General features: G+C 37.9%; 1 protein-coding gene across 1 annotated transcript; it reads right to left on the bottom strand.

Moving 5' to 3' along the window:
• Positions 1 to 5173: 5173 nt before the first annotated feature.
• LOC127623026 (arrestin domain-containing protein 4-like) lies at positions 5174 to 13789 on the bottom strand. The gene is made up of 5 exons (XM_052097239.1): positions 13549 to 13789; positions 12993 to 13059; positions 12685 to 12832; positions 11510 to 11612; positions 5174 to 5445 (listed from the first exon to the last, which is right to left on the bottom strand). The coding sequence occupies exons 1-5, from the start codon at positions 13787 to 13789 to the stop codon at positions 5174 to 5176; spliced, it is 831 nt and encodes a 276-aa protein (XP_051953199.1).
• Between the last annotated feature and the right edge of the window lie 6625 nt (positions 13790 to 20414).

Genomic DNA, 20414 nt, shown 5'->3' with positions numbered 1-20414 from the left:
GGCTCAATCCCCGACAGGCCCGCTGGGCGCTGTTTTTTACCCGCTTCCACTTCACCATCTCCTACCTCCCGGGAACCAAAAACGTCAAGGCAGACTCACTTTCCCGTCAACATGATGCCAGTCCTTTGAGCCCCATCGCCGAGCCCATCATACCTCCCACATTGATCCTGGCCCCCATTCAATGGGACATTATGGCAGAGATCGCACAAGCCCACACGACCGATCCTCCTCCGCCCGACTGTCCGCCCAATCGGACGTTCGTTCCACCTGGCCTCCGAGAGAGGGTGCTTCACTGGGTCCACGACGCTACAAACTCCGGGCACCCTGGCATCTTCACCACCATACGCCTCCTGCAGAATCGTTTCTGGTGGGGAACCCTGCAGGAGGATGCCACCGACTTCGTGAACAGCTGCCCCACCTGCAACGCAACCAAGACCCCGAGGCAACCTCCAGCTGGGCTCCTTCAACCTCTCCCGATACCCCAACGCCCCTGGTCTCATATTGCCGTCGACTTCATCACCGACCTACCGGTCTCCCGAGGTCATACCACCATACTGACCGTTGTGGATCGCTTCTCCAAGGCATGTCGCCTAATTCCCCTGTCCAAGCTCCCCACAGCCCTCGAGACCGCTGAGCAGCTCCTCCACAGTGTGTTCCACTACTATGGCCTGCCCAAAGACATCGTATCGGACCGTGGTCCCCAATTTACCTCCAGGGTGTGGCGACCCTTCTTCCGATTGCTGGACATCAACGTCAGCCTCACCTCAGGGTACCACCCTCAGTCCAACAGCCAGACGGAGCGGCTAAACCAGAAGATTGCCAAGTTCCTCCGCACCTACTGCCACCACAATCAATCCGATTGGAGCCGCTTCCTCCCTTGGGCCGAGTATGCCCAGAACTCCATCCTGAAACCCTCAACTAACCTAACCCCCTTTCAATGCATCCTAGGGTACCAACCTCCTCTGTTCCCCTGGTCCGGCGAGCCATCAGAGGTCCCCGCGGTCAACGACTGGCTCCAACGCAGTGAGGCGGTATGGGACCAGGCTCACGTCCACCTCCAGCGGGCCGTGAACCGAACCAAGAGGCAGGCGGATCGTCGCCACCGCCCAGGCCCTACCTACTCACCGGGTCAGTGGGTTTGGCTCTCAACCAGGGACCTACGTCTACGTCTCCCCTGCAAGAAACTCAACCCCAGGTATGTGGGCCCCTTTAAATTATCAAGCAAATCAACGCTGTGTCCAACCGTCTTCAACTCCCCACTAATTACCGCATATCTCCCACCTTCCATGTCTCACTACTCAAACCCGCCGGTGGCCCGAGGTCAGAGGAGAGGGAAGCGAACCCCGGCCCCCCCTCCCATCACCGTGGGCGGCGAAGAAGCTTTCCTGGTGCGAACCCTGCTAGACTCCAGACGTCTACGGGGTCGTATTCAATACCTGGTGGATTGGGAGGGGTACGGCTCTGAGGAGAGGTCCTGGGTCGGAGCAGAGGACATACTCGACCCCAACCTCATCTCTGAATTCCACCGGACCAATCCAGGGAGGCCGGCACCCCGACCTCGAGGCCGACCCCGACGCCGATCAGGTTCTCGCTTTGGGAGCCGCTCACAGGAGGGGGGCTCTGTCACGATCAGCCACCGGAATTCTAATCTCCTCCTTACCCACATACCGGGGCTTGATTAAGGTACAGCTGTTCCTCATTCAACTCCCTCTACATAAGCCACGCACAGTGACAGTCACATTGCGAAGTCTTGTTTGTTCCGGCTACACTACTGAGCATTCTAACTACTAAACCTGATTGATTATCTACCTACCGACCTTGCTTACCCCTTGACTACGATTGACTGTTACCTGCCTGCCTGATACTCTTGCCTGCCTCTTCGTATTGCCACTTGCCGCCTGCCCTGACGTTCTGCCTGCCTCACTACGCGCTCAGCCTGTCTACGTTTGCCCAGCTTCCCCACTGCTTGACTGTTGCCTGTTTATCTCTGTGAGTTCAATAAAGAAACTGCTGATGGATCCCAACTTACCTGAGTCTGTGTTACAGGTAGGTCTCCATCATGTCTTTTTTTATGTTCATTTGGTTTCAGTATGAGCAAAATAAGTCAGTGTATGTCTAATCTACTTATTCCAGTTTTATTTCAGTGATACATGTTTTTTAATCTAACTAATCTGTTTATTTATATACAGAGTAACATGGCATTTTGTAAATGACTTAAAGCACAGACTGAAAACAATATTAGTAGTTTTGCTATGACTTACCATGACTGTAATATTCCTGGTGTAATCTTTGGCTCTGTTAAAGCCAAACACATTTTTTTCTTTTTTAGAGAAACGTTACATTTCTAGCATTTTTGAATTTTTATATCAGTATCATAGTACATTCAGCATGTGCAGCTGACACTGAATGAAATTAGATGCAATAACTGAGTTATAAAGAGTTATTAATGTTTGTCCTAATGTAGTTCTTTAGATAAAGGTTGATTTGCATGCTCTCATGGGAGCCTCATTGTACAACTTACAATATACATTTGTATGGAATAATGCCATTTTCAGAAAAGGCATTTTCAGAAAAGCCAAAAGCTCTTCAGTTGTGCATAAAATCATATTTTATTGAGTGTTTTGTTTTTACATGCTTTTTTCTGTGCAGCCAGATGCAGATTGAAACTGTTGTGCAATTATTTGACAGTATAATTCTTTGCACTTATACTAAGTTGGTGTATCTTTGTCAGAATAAGTTTGCCAAGTGGACCAGACTTTATGCTGATACTAAGCAGGACTACCATTTTGAAAACTTTGAGTGGTGCTCTTCATGAAAACAGCTGAAATTAACTTTTGTCTATTACTACAAAACCAATCCATAATCCATAAACAATACACACGAGAACTAATGTAATCATTTAATAAAAAGGATGAGAAAGAAAAAAATGCTACAGTGTAATTAAGGCACCAAAATCCTCTTTCACTTATTCAGCAAGTCTGCAAACAGCTCATTGTTCGATTGGATGTGGGTTAACCTGCAGTGTGAAAAAAGCACTATAAAATGACAGCTATGAAAAAATAATGGTGTAACAGGACAAATGTGTATGAAGTAATGACTGACCTCTGAGTAAATGGGAGGAGGCTGGAAGTGGAAATGCTGAATGCAAGCGTATGCTGGACCATTCAGCAGCCAGTCTGGTTGCAATAGTTGGATTGAAGTCCTGTGCTCTTCAAACTCTTCCTCTGTCACAACATTTGTATAGCTGGGAGGAGCTATTATGGCAAATATTTTTATAAACAGGGTCAAGTGTCTGAAAATCAGTGTTGAGAAATATTTCAACTTTTTAAAAAGTACTGTTACATGTTACATTATTGTAGCACTCCTAATCACAATAATTAATTATGTTGCATTGTTACTTTTTATGGAAGGTAATATGCTGATTGCTTTCGTGTTCCTTTTTCACAGTCAGAGGTTCTCTCTCTTAATGGCTATTCTTGGTTTGTCTACCCAACATGTTTGCATGCAACAACTATATCTCTATACTTGCTAGATATCTGTTACAACTTTTCAGCTGAACATCACCTAGGCCACATGGCTTTATGACATTGTTAACTACTTGCCAAATATTTATTTAGCCATTGATCTGTCATTTCTGTAGCTCAACTGGTAGAGCAATTTGTTACCAACCCCAAGGGCATTAGTATGTTTCCAAGAGAGGACAGGAACTAATAAAAAATGATATACCTTGAAGTCACTGAGTGGTTTTGGATTAAGTCTGCTAAATGCATAAAAGTAAATTGTTTTAGCAAACTAAGATTCAGGTCTGCATTGTGGTAGGAAATGCTCTCTTTTCATACTCCAATCAACTCCCTATGGAAAATAAATAAAGAATAATTAAAAGCCTATCCTGCTTAGTTCTTATATAATAAACTATTTTGCTCAGAAATGTCACAATAAGCAAGCAAAATAGGTCATGAATGTAATTTTGACTTTGACTCTTAAGTCACAACACTGCTGCCTGGTAATACCAGAGATGGGCCAATTCTTTTAAAATGAATGGGAGAAATTGGAATGTCCAGCGGCCAACAGATGTAAAAAAGGACGTCCTGCCTTACAGGTACCTTTCAACTCGAGATTGTGCATGCTCGTGCTAGACAGGTAGGGAAAATAGTGTTTTTGTATGATTATTTTACTGCTTTAGTAAGATTTTACTGCTGATTTGAAATATGTTCTTTGATCTTAATCTTGACAAACCATTTGAGAGATATCAGTTATTCCCCATTCAAGTAGCAAAGAGCTGTACTTGTACGCCACTCATTTACATGTAAAATAGCTGCCCAGCCTGCCCGAGACAGTTCCATTGATGGCCGCCAAATTGTGATTAACAGCCCTGTGCTTTAGCCACTACGCCACTACCACTCATAATTTATCATTAATTAACTAACCCACATTAAATTAGAATTTTACTTTTAATTTGAATCAGTTCAATTGTAAATTACAATGTTTGAAGATTTCTAGCATGGTCCATGCTCCATTCTGATTAAAGTGTGGATTTAAACACTTTTATATAGTTTTTATAGATCAATAAAGATCAACTGTCATCTACTAAAAAACTCATTTTTGGGCCTCTGCAAATTATAACCAAGTCTTCCTGAGCTAATGTATCTGACCAAACAAAGATGTGTCATAAAAACCTAAGATTCCCTCATCATTCAGTTTGTACTATACCTTCAGGTACACCAGGGAGGGTAAGCGTTAATGATCTCATGTCTGCACTTGAATGGCTGCTCATGCTAAAGGTGTGTCTGCCAAAAACTTCGCTTTTAGATTTTTAGCACCAGGTATCTGAACAATTACCTTGACAAGAGCAATAGTAGCAGAAAAACAAAGATAGCTCAACCATTTATATACACAATTAAATATTTTACATATTTTACATCGATATTTTAAACGTACAAAAACAATTTAATAATTGTTTTGTGTTTGCAAGCAAAGCTTTTATGAACTTAATATTGATTAGCCTTTAAAACTGGTTTCCTTAGACAACCACAGTTGCTGTGTAAATTTGCATATTTTCCAGTCTTTGCAACTATACTATGCTTAACAAAAAATAAAGAATATTCCTAAAAAGACTGGTAGAATTATTAGTGGTAATTAAATAAATCCTTACACCTGACTGTTTTAACAACATTTAATAATCACTCACTTCAAGGATGTATTCTACTCTCAGGATGTCCGAATTGAGAATAGAGGGAGAAACTGGAGGAATCTTCAGTGTTTTTCCATTCCATCTGTCAGAGCTGTCAGACGGGACAACATTTCCTCTAACATTAGCAACCACCTGTTTGACGATTTTCATTTTCCCATTAGCCATACAGGTCTGAATCTGGTATATAACTGCTTTCGGCACAACAAGACGAGAAGAGCGGTTCTCAATACGAGCATAGATTGGGATTAATTCTCCTGGAGAAAAAATGAAAACAGACACCGTTATATCACAAGATTAAAATCAAACTGTTTCTAAAAAGCCACTACAATTACAGCAGGATGACACAAACTATAAACAGTCATATCTACCTTAATATAAACTCAATCAGAAGCAGTGGTGGACAGTAACAAAGTAAATGTAATTCGTTGCTGTACTTAAGTAGCTTTTTTGCGTATCTGTACTTTACTGAAGTATTTAAATTTGGGGAGACTTTTACTTTAACTCCACTACATTTCAAAGTCAAATATCTTACTTTTTACTCTACTACATTTTCAAAATCAGTCGTTCCTTTTTATTTATGAGTGGATAAAAACGTAACTGGTCAAACGAGCCACCAATCACAGCAGCCTACAGCGCGCGCGCTTTGTTTTGAACTTGCCTTGGTGGCATCTACTAAGCGCGAACCAGGGGTGCGTTTCCCAAAAGCATCGTTAGCCAACTATGGTCGCAAGTTCCGTCATTATCATCCTAGTTCAACGAGTCGGTGTTTCCCGAAACCATCGTTCCAACGAACATTCGCAAACAGCATTGCAGAGATGTGTGGTTGGAACGACAGCTCTCGACCTGTGGTTAGAAGCAGAGTTTCTTGTTATTATAACATGTGGGCTTAATAAATTATTATCTTGAGCCAAATAAGCAAGATGACATTCAGTACAATCAGTATCTTTTATTTAGAAGACATACAAATGTCCTTTATGTCTTTTAGTTTGTCAATAGATTTAAAGCACCGTTTTTGAAGAGTGCACATGTGTGAACGTGCTCTAGTGCGTAAGAACGAGCCTATGATTGAATCTGGAAATAAAGCAAATAACTGAGAAAAATATGAGATAGTCCTCAGATGACATGTCTGTAATTTATAGCAAAACATCTAGCATTATTTCGATCGCAAACAGATTCATTAAAAGTAGATTTTACTCCACCACATGTGTGACATCATTAACCAACGTGGTTGAACAACCAATTTGCGACAATACGGTTTCGGGATACAGTCGTGACTAGCAAGTTGATTTCTTCAACAGTGCATCGTACTACGGTAGTGGAGCAGCAAGTTACGTCGTTGTACGGGAAACGCACCCCAGAGCCGTTAAATATGAGAGTTGCGAACATAGACGGTTGCGACAGTGATCTCGCTGCCGCGCGGTCACGTGATTCGTGTAGCTCTCAATAGTTCCAAACAAATTGCGATGCCAATGATTTTAAGCGGGGCAGAGAGCAGCAGCTATTATTGCAGCAATTATCGGTAAATATTGACGCATAATGTACATTGCTTATTATGTTGACACTAAAATGACTTGCATATAATAGCATTTTTTTCTGGGGAGTAGCAGAAACACTGCATTAATACGTTTTTGTGTTTAATTTTGGAGGGAAATTGGCTGCTCCCATATATATATATTCTATGTATGTGTGCTGCGTGTGTGTGTGTATATATATATGTGTGTGCGTGTGTGTGTATATATATATATATATATATATATATATATATATATATATATATATATATATATATATATATATATATGTTCTATGTGTGCTGCGTGTGTGTGTGTATATATGTGTGTGCGTGTGTGTATATATATATAGATATATATTTAATGGTGTTGTGCAGGTTTATGTGAATGTATCATAACATTAGGATGTTAATAATTATGACCATAGACACTCGAGAAAAATATATACAGTAAATACTGTAAATGTATTATACCTTATGGGAACAGTCCCCTTCCCTCCAAAATTAAACACACAAAAAATGTATTCAATTCAATTACATATATATATATACACATCTGACTAATTAATGTCATTTTATTAATAGATTGGTGTGCCAAGAGTGACATTAGTCTTCATGTAGACTGAGTTAAGCAAGAGTCTTGTGACAAATTATAATAGGACATTATGGCCATAAAAAATCATAGTACTTGGATACTTAAGTACATTTGAAGGCAAATACTTTTGTACTTTTACTCAAGTGAATGTTGAAAGGCAGCACTTCTACTTTTACTTGAGTAATATTTTACCTTAAGTATCTTTACTTTAACTCAAGTACATGGTATGTGTACTTCGTCCACCACTGATCAGAAGCTTACCTAGCCGTGATGGTGATCCGCCCAGATATAGGTTAGCAAAAATCTCAAAGGCCAAAGTTTGTCATACTGACACAACCAGAAAACTTTAAAAATCATAAAGATATACAGTGCCAATCAAAAGTAACAGTTCACATTTAACATCAGAGATGTTAAATGTGAAATGTGTGTAAGATGTCACATTTAACATCAGAGAAGCTAGTTTAATCTTGAAAAGAAACAGGAAGTTTAAAGATTTTAATCATGTGCAAGAATTGTTATGATGGGAAATGGAATAAGAAATATTGTTCCTGCACTATTTCTAGGTCACTAAAACATACAGTGAGGGAAAAAGTATTTGATCCCCTGCTGATATTGTACTTTTTGCCCACTGACAAACAAATGATCAGTCTATAATTTTAATGGTAGGTTCATTTGAACAGTGAGAGACAGAATAACAACAAAACTATCCAGAAAAACGCATGTCAAAGATTTTATAAATTCAATTGAATTTTAATGAGGGAAATAAGTATTCGACCCCTCTGCAAATCATGTCTTAGTACTTGGTGGCAAAACCCTTGTTGGCAATCACAGAGGTCAGACGTTTCTTGTAGTTGGCCACCAGGTTTGCACACATCTCAGGAGGGATTTTGTCCCACTCCTCTTTGCAGATCTTCTCCAAGTCATTAAGGTTTCGAGGCTGACATTTGGCAACTCGAACCTTCAGCTCCCTCCACAGATTTTCTATGGGATTAAGGTCTGGAGACTGGCTAGGCCACTCCAGGACCTTAATGTGCTTCTTCTTGAGCCACTCCTTTGTTGCCTTGGCCGTGTGTTTTGGGTCATTGTCATGCTGGAATACCCATCCACGACCCATTTAACACCCTGGCTGAGAGAAGGAGGTTCTCTCCCAAGATTTGACGGTACATGGCCCCGTCCATCGTCCCTTTGATATGGTGACGTTATCCTGTCCCCTTAACAGAAAAACACCCCAAAGCACAATGTTTCAACCTATATGTTTGACGGTGGGGATGGTGTTCTTGGGGTCATAGGCAGCATTCCTCCTCCAAACACGGCGAGTCGAGTTGATGCCAAATAGCTTGATTTTGGTCTCATCTGACCACAACACTTTCACCCAGTTCTCCTCTGAATCATTCAGGTGTTCATTGGCAAACTTCAGACGGGCCTGTACATGTGCTTTCTTGAGCAGGGGGACCTTGCTGGCACTGCAGGATTTCAGTCCTTCACGGCATAGTGTGTTACCAGTTGTTTTCTTGAGATCATTGACAACATCCTACCATGTAGTTCTGGGCTGATTCCTCACCGTTCTCATGATCATTGCAACTCCACGTGGTGAGATCTTGCATGGAGCCCCAGACCGAGGGAGATTGACAGTTCTTTTGTGTTTCTTCCATTTGCGAATAATCGCACCAACTGTAGTCACCTTCTCACCAAGCTGCTTGGCGATGGTCTTGTAGCCCATTCCAGCCTTGTGTAGATCTACAATCTTGTCCCTGACATCCTTGGACAGCTCTTTGGTCTTGGCCATAGTGGAGAGTTTGGAATCTGATTGATTGATTGCTTCTGTGAACAGGTGTCTTTTATACAGGTAACGAGCTGAGATTAGGCGCACACTACCATTAAAATGATAGACTGATAATTTCTTTGTCAGTGGGCAAACGTACAAAATCAGCTGGGGATCAAATACTTTTTTCCCTCACTGTAATTAAATGTGTGACAATAGACACTTTCACGCATACAATCTTAGCTATAAAATTAACAATATTTTTCTTTTAAAGGCTGTGTGTGAACAGGACCCTTTGTTGAAAAATCAGCTCAGGCTATTTGTTAATATAAGAAGTTTTTAACATTTCTGAAAAAGTTCTGTAATGATGCTATGTGATAACAAAGCCATATGAGCAGTGATGCTAAAAATAGCAAAGGTATTAGCTTAACTACATTTATGAGTAGCAAGGTTGGTAGCTTCGCTAGTTTTTAAATCAAGTAGCTTTTCAGTAACAAAGCTATATTTTGGATTAGGTAGCGCATAGCTTTGACAAATGCTACACTGCTACATTATACATCATACCGGTATTTACTATTGCCAGTTTTGAATCAGAACTAAATGAAATGCTCGTCTGAGTCAGTTCTTTACAATAAATTGGTCACACACAGTACCGCCGCTCCCAATAAGCAGACTATGCAGTCTGCATAGGGCACCTACTCCATAGGGGGGCACCCTCTTTCCCTAGGAGGCCACCAGAAAGTCCACCGGCTGCCCTTAATCAGTGTTTATATGTTATTCAAGGACCCGAAAGCAGTCGCGGAACACAGATGATCGCTTTGCGCTCATATCACGCAAATTTATCCATGTGCTCAGTAAACTATACTAATTTATATACACCAGTTTAAATGATGGAATGTCCCTTACCTCAGCTAGCATAGTCTTTCTCTGATGCCATGTTTGTTGTTTACAGAAGCATCATAGGGATTACATTGCAATGGGGACGCTGCTTTCTGACGAGCTGCACATATTCGAGAGTAAAGTGTGCACCGCTTACCATCTGAACATACTGATGACAACAAATGTGATCAACCTGTGTCCACACTCAACAGCGCCACCCAGTGCATTCTGTTATAACTGCCAGTTTTAGTTTGTGTGTTCAGGTTTTAACATGATTCTCACTGTATATATGTCCAGCAAAGCAAAATTTTGTGAAATTCGAATAGCATTTTTACTATTCGAATAATTATTGCAGAACGAATATTCAACTACTCGTGCACATCCCTAATATGAATGACTCAAAAAGCTCATGTGCACACTGCTAAAGAATTTGTACATGCCCTTACTTGCCAACACCATGGGATCAAAATCCCCTCAAAAGTATTGCGGTCACGGATCCAAAAAATAATAAGCGTGAATCAAAATAATAAGCGTGAATACTTTAAAGCACCATGTTAACACAAAATAGTACATACTGTAAATATGGTAATTGTACCTCAAAGTACCATGGTATTACCATCTGATACCACCAGATATCACATTGTTATTGCCCAGATGTGCTCACACAAGCATAAGAAAAAGACACAGAATTACGGTAAGATGAATAGTATGTTTACACAGAGTTGCAAGGATGTGCAAAGGAAATTATGTTCAAATGGGTATTTGTAGAGGTAGTGGAATAAATATGAAAAATAAAATGAACATATGGGTTGCATAGATAGCATGCATAAATATGAATTTTTATGGTTTTTTTACATATTATATTGCACCATACTGCATATGTATATAGTGTATTGCACTATACTGTACTATGCTGTACCATGGCTTTGATAAACATCATTTAAATAAGTATTTAAGATGCTTTGTCTATGACAGTATGCTCTGTGCATCTGGTTGAAAAAAAAATGAAGAAGCTTAAATGTAGCAAGCTACTTTTGCTTAAATGTAGCAAGCTACTTTTGGTGTGTAGCTTGTAGTGTAACTTGCTACTTTCTCTAAAGTGTAGTTTTTAGCTTAGCTTAACACATTTTTCTGTTGAGTAGTTGGTAGCTTAGCTTGCAAAATTTTTGGAGTAACTTGCCAAACACTGCATATGAGTTGAGGACTCGCTGAAGTAAAAAGTCTCCTGTCAAAAAGTCTGGAAAGAAATGTTGTTAAACATTGACAGAGGCTGAAACAATAGAGCTTCTCTCCATTGAAGTGGAGTATTCCGGCAAATGCTTTTAGAGTTTTAACTGAATTTTGGTGTATATGTGTAGTAGAAATAAGGATAAAAATGTAAAAACTTTTCACTCAAATTGTTATGCTGATAATATCATTTGTTTATTTATATATATATATATATATATATATATATATATATATATATATATATATATATATATATATATATATATATATACATATTAATTTAGAAAAAAAAGCAAACTATAAGCATTTTCACAACTGGCATGTATGCTTTTTTTTTCTTACCACTGCAATAACCTATTCGGTCCACATTGACAGTCAGAGAGATGAGACCTGAAGTAAAGATCCAGCATCCAATCATCTTCTCACAGGTTTGTGACTTTGAAGACTGTAACAACAACTTTGAGTCAAGGGTCTGCCACAGAGGATTCTCTAATGACAATGAACATCATATTCTTATGAAGAACAAATAAGATACAAACATAAATACAAGTTGTAATGAACCCATGCTCTAAGTAACTATATTTGGTGTCAGTGATGTTATTAAAATTCAAGTACAAATGAAATAGCATATTCCAAATATTTTCCACTTTTTTAGTACAATCACAGAGATTAAGACTGATTTGCATGTCTCTATCCATCCAATATCTATGTTCCATTGAGAATGAGTCAACTAGTTCTGAATAGCAGCCTGTGTAACATTTTCATCAAGTGCTAAATCAATTCGCACTGACTCCATTAGCAAAATATTGTACAGTATCTGTCCAAGCCATCCCTCTGAGCCTGAGAGTGCACTTCAATACTGGCTGGGCAACTAGATTCAATTGTCCTCCCAGGAATTTTCTACATGAGAATATCTGTTTAAAGCATATGCTGGGGTGGGAAGTGTGCTGATTTTTAACAGCTTCCTGTCTGATACGGACAGAAGAAGTTGACTAACATGCAATACATCTAAAATGATTTTTATGATAATTATTTTGTTATCTGTTTATATGTGTAGAATTTGTGGTTAAAATGTTTATAAGATAGCAAACTAAAAGGTCTGCATACTCTATAGGGGGGGGGGGGCGGCGTTGTTCTGTAGTATTACATGGACAGGCCTATGACTAAACGGCATAAGATCTGTCTGCATTGCATCCTATTCTGGTCAATAACCACCCACTAAGGCACAGTGTTTTGTTTGTATGTGCTGTTTAGGGGTGGCGTTATCAGAAACAAATTATGGCACAATAATAAACAGGTGTTAATTTTCAAAGGCAGTTGAAACATTTCACAGACATGACTCAGAAAACAAAGCAGAATATAAAGTGCTTGTAGATATCTAATTTACATGCTGTTAGTGCCTAAAAAGGTGTAGACAACCAGTTTGGATTTGTGTTTGTTAATGGCTAAACGCAGTCTTGGTAAAATGTGTGGTAAGGGGTATGAATAGAAAAACAAGGCAGTTTTGACATACTCACTATCAGCGATGGCATATTGACATCAATATGACTGATAATAGAAAGTTCTCTGCACGCATGTTGTTTCTCATGGAATGGCCTTTTTAGAACAGCCTGCACCATATAGTAAACTCTCCCATATTTTCCAGTGAAAGAGGAAACCAAGGGACTAGAAGACAAAGGGAAATTTGTCTGATGGATGGGTTTTCTTTGCTGCACAATCCCATTCTCAATCCGAAATCTGTGTTGCAATTTATGTTGTAATAGAATTGATTTCTAGATTTCTGTCATTTTTTTGACACAACAAAAATGAAACACTTTGCACTTACCTTTGAGGTAGCTCCAGTTGAAAAGGGATCACATGGATACCACAATCAAGGATGAGGTCTTGAGTACCTAATCAGATATTATTACATTTAACTATACCACATTAATGATATAATAGACAATGCAACACTTTTATCGTCAGAATCTTCATGATTAATGTCTCAAACTGTAGAGGTATAGTTCACCCAGAAAGTAAAATTCTCATAATTTACTCTCCCTCATGTCATCCCAGATGTGTATGTCTTTCTTTCTTCCGAAGAACACAATTTTTCTTTTTAGAAGAATATCTCAGCCCTGCAGGTCTATTCAAAGCTATTGAATGGTGGCCAAAAGCTTGATGGTCTTGAGCTTCAATGTTCTGGCCACCATTCAATTGCATTGAATGAACCTAACTCTATTGGAGTCAGAGATATTCTTATAAAAAAATCTTAATTTGTGTTCAGCGGTAGAAATAAAGTCATACACATCTGGGCATGAGGGTGAGTAAATGATGAGAGAATTGTCATTATTGGGTGAAATATATACCCATATGTTTAAAAATATGTCTCGTTGGCCTACCTGTTGCCGCTAAAATTGTCTTTGATAAGGACAGATGTTTCCTCTCTTCTGAGCAGTTAGACAGTCTATCAGTCCAACACACCTGAGCATATCCTTTGACTAATACGTGTATATCATTGACTTTGGTGGCTGCTGAGAGCTTAAGTAAAACTTGTCCAGACACAACTTCACCAGAGCAGTAACCATTCCTCTGTTCGTTGTCATAAATCACAGCCATTTCTTTCAGATCACCATGTGCCATCTTGGTTCCTGTAAAGTAAATTTAGAGCAAATTCCATATATATATATATATATATATATATATATAAAAAAAAAAAAAAAAAAAATCAGCTATCGTGGATATTGCTCTGTCAGGTATTCCTTACGTGTTGGCTAATATTTTAACACTGACCCAATATTTTGACACCAATAATTTCCAATAATTTGTTACCTCTAACCTGTTGTTGTTTATCAGAACAGATAGAGTTCTTTATTTTTGTATTATCTCTGTCTTGTTGTATTGATTGTGCACTGGAAGTTTCTGTCACCAAGAAAAAAAATCCTTGTATGTGGAAGCATACTTGGCAGTAAAGCTCAATCTGATTCTGATAGTTGATACGTCGGTTCAAACACATGTGACACTAAATATCTACGCATGTTTGTCGAGATACATGAACAATTCTAGCAATGTTTAAAAGGCACTAAATAAGCAAATAGATGAAACATTGCAATAACTTTTGAAGAACTACTCGTTTTGCAGTTGAATTGAACGCTCATCATGCACATCATCTCTGGCTTTAAAACCAAGCCCAGTGTTAATTTTCAGGCGCTGATTGGCTGATGTACATGTCTGTCAGGTACTGCACCCTGGTATTTCTAGCTCGAGCATATATATGAAATGAACTAACTAATGTTCCTGCTCCGCGGTCGCCGCTGTTAACCAATAGATCTTTTTCACTGACTGTGATGACGCGTTTCCGCCTTATTTATCAGCGTAAATCTCGCACCTTTTATATTATATGTTTTTATTATTGATTGTAAATTTATACCATTATGATTTGTGTTATATTACCCTGGGAATTAATAATAATAAAAAAAACAGTTACCACAGCTGCGAGGGGGTTTCTATTACAGGTGCTCAGAGGGTGACAGTCAAACAGTCTTAATTCACTGTTCTCTATTTTTTTTTCCCTATTCTGGAAAGTCATTCAAACGTAATATTTAATTATTTATTTTTTTGGTCTTGAAGCAAATGGATAAGTGAAAATAATATTGATGTGCTCTCCCATTCACTCCCATTCACTCCCATTCAACGCTGTCGAAGTTTACCCTGCAAAATTGTACTAACGCGTTCCAAAACTCAGAGTGTGAAAAGGGACTGTAGAGGCCAGCAACAAGTGTTTCCACTTGTCCCATATTAAAAAACGAGAGTCAGGAAGGTATTAATTTTGTTACAGTGTCTAGATGAACACTAAACCCTATAACGTTTTACTGATATGCGCTACTTGCTAAATAGGCTTTCATCACATATGAACAGATATCTTGTTGTGTACTTGCCATTTGTAGTTATAAGTGCACTGGTTTATTTTTTCCTAGTTGCCATTGTTGCCAGCTACTGTTTAACATTGATGCACACAAGTGAACAATTGGACAAAGTTAGTCTTTAGTGACTCTGGCTATTAATTAAATGGGACATTTCTGTTATTTTGTATTTTTGTATTTTTTTTTATAAATGTGCTTGTAATATGCATGCTGTATTTTTAAGTATTAAGGGGATGCTTAATACCAGACTACAGTATTAAATACGCTCTGGTCAAGCTCAGGCACTTAGACTTGGTTACTTATAACTTATTTTTTTACCACAGTAAGAACATATTTCTAATCAGCGTTTTCAATTAGACTTGGAGAAAAGAAAAAAATACGTGGAATATTTTTTAAATTTACTTTGTGCTGTCTTCAGAACTTTATGAACCTTTCCTGGGACTGGGCGTGGACCAAAAGCAATTTATGTTTTTATTGATCTCATTTCATGGGTGTTTTTCTATTCACCATCAATGTTTCCTCCCACTGATGGTCACAAATATGGCAGCTGTGGGGAAAAGGGATGCTACTGAAATGGGTAAATATTTAAGGTGGATTCAGTAATTGTTTCCTCATCAAAAAAGTTTAACATCTAAAGACATGAATTGTAATTTTGCAATATATGTAGGAAATCATGACCAATCACAATAAAATGAAGACTCTAGTCATATCCGTAACCTTATAAAAGCTGTTTTATTCTACATGGAGAGTGTCCGCACATTGTGGCTGCCAGGTTAGAAAAACATGACCAGCCAAATACTACTCATTTAATCTCAGGAACCATCCTGTTATTTGACACATTCACTCATTGATTAAATTAGTCATGGCTGACTGAATGCTAAATTTCTACAATGGCATCTGAAACTGAAAACTATTGATTTAAAATGATGCTATATTCAAGCATATAGGTGTCAGTGTATGTCCAATACGACACAAAGAAAAAAGTTACTGAGTACACCTTTAAGACATAAGATATGGAGCTATTAAAATGTACTGCAAAGCAAAATGCATAATGGCTAAAAAGCTTGCACATAATGCATGCTTAACTGCATAACTGTTGCATAACTGTTAAATAACACTAATTTATGTATTGATAGGATAAGGTGTTTGTTTTGGAATGTCTGAAGACCATCTCACTTATCATATGTACTGTATAATGGATCAGTGAACATCCCACTCTGACAATGTGACCTCTCTTTGTCACCACCCAATGGTGAGTATGCAAACCAACAGGACACTATGTTTGGTGCATTTTAGATTCAATAACGTATAACTTAAAGCAATATACTCTCTAAAAATAAAATGTTTAACCAGTGATGGTCAATACACACAAACCTCTTAGAATTTCTTATCTTAGAAATACATCCAAGCATAATGAAAAGATCCTTTAATAAATCATCTAATGCAGACTGGAAAACATTGTTCTTATGTGTATTTGAGATTGTATCAATTAAAGGCAACAATTGCAAAGAAAGCAAAACTGTCAACACCATTACTGGTGAGTGCACGGGAGTACTACAGAATGTGGTAGAAAGCAGTTACGGTAAGATGTACTGCATTGTTTGATAGGATTATTCGGCATGAGCAAAAAAAGCAAGGTGAGAATGTGGTCATTGCATGCAATAATCTCAGTTACAGGCGCCATCAGAAAAGAAAAGTTGAGGGTTTGCAGCTTACCTAGTGTATGCGAGTTGTGTGTGTGTGGTGCATGGACTGCTAGAGTCTCCCCTGTGGGCTAATAGATTCGAGATGACATGTTCTCCGCTTCCATGCTGAATGTTCAGTGAACTTTCTGGCACAGAGGCTGCCTCTAAAGTGGGTTCAACCAGAGGTTAATATAAACAAACAGCAGAAAATGGTGATCCAGGGATTATTAAATGTTAGGATGACTGACAAATCCCTCATTGCCATTAGCCCATGGCCTTCACCTATGGTCCCCCTTTCCAAAAAAATAAAAATAAAAATATTGTACCTTGGTTCAACAATGTTTTTGTTTGTTTTTTTTAAAAGTGGCTTGTTTAGTGCCAGCCATTGGGGGCTATGAATTTGTAATGTGTGTTCAGAAGATATGAATCACTTGACCACAGAAAGCTTTCCCCAAAATGTTCTTTCACTACAGATAAAAGATTGTGTGCCCACATTTGCATGAGTTAATAATATGAGGTGTTGGGAGGTTGTTTATAACAACTATTGTTATCATTATGTATTATTATATTTAATAGGCTAACTGTCCTTGTACTTGACAATTTTGTCTCCTACTATGTTTAACTTTACAATATGTTCAGGGTGATTAACAGTTATAAAAGTGAAAATGTAAACCCCTAACATTGTCGAAATTATTGTAGTTGTTAGAAATATTGTTATGACTCAATCAAAAATATTTTGCTTTGCGAACAGGATGCGCAGAAGATATATATTTTTTATATTATTTTCAAAATAATTTTTTCCCAAAAAATATTTATTAAAAGAAAATATTTTGAGAAGAAAAAAGGTTAGTTTATACATAAACAAGCATAAAACAGTGGCACCCCCCCCCCCCCGCCCCAAAAGACATTATTAGCCATTCTGGGAAATAAAGATAAAAAGTTCTTTATAATTTTTCCTCATGTAATCCCAGACGTGTGACTCTCTTTCTTCTGCTGAACACAAAGATTTTTAGAAGAATATTTCAGCTTTGTAAATCCATACAGTGCAAGTGAATGATGGCAAAAACTTTGAAGGTCCAAAAAGCAAACAAATGCAGCATAAAAATTATCCATACAACTCCAGTTGTTAAATCCACCTGGGCTGCACTTCCCAAAAGCATTGCAAGCTTAAATTGTTCGTAGAGACCATTGGCACTAATGGTTTCTACAGTCTAATTCGGTTTACAATGCTTTTGGCAACACAGCTCTGGTCTCATAGAATGAACATTACTCTATATCCATTTTTGCAAACTGACATGTATGTGCTGCTTTCAATGTTTCGCAGCAGTTTCCTGGTGAAATGAACACTAGAGGTACCACTACAACTGTGTTGTATTCAGTGTCACAGAAATCACGAGTAAAATTGCTGATTTTGATTTTATAAAAATGTTTTTTACTTTATTACTCCCCAATTTTAAAACACTATTGGTTAGGTATTGGTTAAGGGTAAGGAAATCTGTTTTGTTAAATTCTCGTTTATCTTTTCGTACACTATTGGTTGGCGATCTGGAACATGCACAAATGAAGTACACCTGGGTCTTTAATGTGCTTTTTGGAGCTTCAAAGTTCTGATCACCATTCACTTGAATCGAATGGACCTAAGGAGCTGAGATATTCTTCTAAAAATCTTCGTTTGAGTTAACCAGAAGAAAGAAAGTCATACATATCTGGGATGGCATGAAGATGAATACATATTCATTTAACTTTCATTTTTAGTTGAACAATTTCTTTAAAGACAGAGAGATAGTTAAAACATCAGTGTAGTGTTTGCTGACAGAAATACAAGATGTACATACAGTATCTGAATATACATATTTATATATTGTTTATAAATGTATTTTTTCAGATATCTTTGTTAGAGAAAATCATGTGAACTGCCCTCTTGTGGATGTGTTCTCAAATTGCAGAAAATATAAATATATTGCCCCTTTGTACTTTGTATATGTGCAGCACACATTAATACAGTAAACAGGGTCTAGCCTGCCATTGACAGCTGTGTAAACTTTAATGACAGCTTCCGCAATGCTTTGACAGATTGTGTACGGAACACAATTGTGTATTCCTTTTGTTGTTCGTAATTTCTGCAGTGCTTTTTGAAATTCCTGTTCATATGAAAAGAGTTAATTCAAGGATGTGATTTGTCCCTGTCTAAGCAGCTGAAATTTATCACTGCCAGCGCCAATGTGCAAATTTCTTGATGTTGGCAGTGCATTGTTAACAGTGATTGTCATCTAATTAAATTGTGGCTCATCACAAGAGATGCTTTTTATGCTGAGATAAGCATTGGGAGTCTACTCAAGCATTCCCAAGATCAATAAAGATGCTCCCTTCTGGATTACGAATAGTCTGAGGGTTACATGGGGCAAAGGAATTAATTAGGAAATTCTTATATCCCCCCATAGACAGACTGACACACACACACACACACACACACACACACACACACACACACACACACACACACACACACACACTAAATCTTAAAAAAAAAGTACTTGGGTGGTTGAGGGGGGGTGTTTAAATGGTTTGGTATCAGCTTTCTCTCCACTTTAAAGTGAATGTTTAAGAGAATGTGTCAGGAAAGCTTTTATCTTAATCTATCACAGAATAAATTAAAACGTAAAAGTGAACTAAATTAAAGTAACAATTATGTGTCTTAGCATGTGTTTTGTTTTGTCCAGTCTTTCAATCCACAATCTGATCAAAAACTCTACAAGTAGAGTACATCTTAATTTACAAAAACAAGCAAGACATAACTAACACGCAGTACTGATTCTCAAACTTAGAACGCTTATGTAGTCAAGATATTCACAATAAACCCCACTGTTTTTCTTTGGATTATACCTTATGATTTTGGATTTGGATTGTTTATTTCAAATTCATAGATTCTTACACTGGATAATTTCAGTGACATAAATCAACAAGTTAAATTTTCCAGCTGTCTTTTTCAGGAAATATTATTATCCCATAGATTAATATATGGGTGTTTCTTCAACTTCTGTGAATTTCATGTCCCATGAAAGTTAATTTCAACTATTATTCTTTTCGTTAGATGAAGGTCACAATTAATTGAATACTGTTAAGGTTAAAAAGGCGCTATATAAGTGCAGACCATTTTACCATTTACAATAAAACAGCCTTAGAGAATTTTTGGTACTTTTCAAATGCCTTTTGTCTTTAGATTTGATTGTTTTAGTCTTGTCCCAGACTTTCCTAATAAAAATCCATTATAAAAATACAAATGAATAAATGTTTAAAATTATGATAATCTAAACAAAAAGTGAAATAAACATAAACTACTTCAATACTATTTGTGTGAAAGTGATTTCTATCAAATGACGACTGTAGCACAATTGTGGTGTCATTTCCACTACACCAAATAATTTAGCCCCTAATGAAGTTCTTTTAAAAGTTAATGTAGGCTACTTGTTATTCATGTTGACAACAGTGTCAGCGAATATCATGCTTGAGATGAAATATGAGACAAGTGAAGTTTGAAGAAAACAAGTAAAGGACCAGTAAAGATGAGTTTCAGGATTGTTTGTTTTTGTAAATTTGTGCAGCTGTATTGATTGTTTAAGTGCATCCAGGCAGGAAATACTTGGTGAGCCCCAACCTGTC

The sequence above is a fragment of the Xyrauchen texanus genome, chromosome 29 (assembly GCF_025860055.1).
Source record: "Xyrauchen texanus isolate HMW12.3.18 chromosome 29, RBS_HiC_50CHRs, whole genome shotgun sequence".
Taxonomy (NCBI): Eukaryota; Metazoa; Chordata; class Actinopteri; order Cypriniformes; family Catostomidae; genus Xyrauchen; species Xyrauchen texanus.
This window is presented reverse-complemented; position numbering and strand designations above follow the sequence as displayed.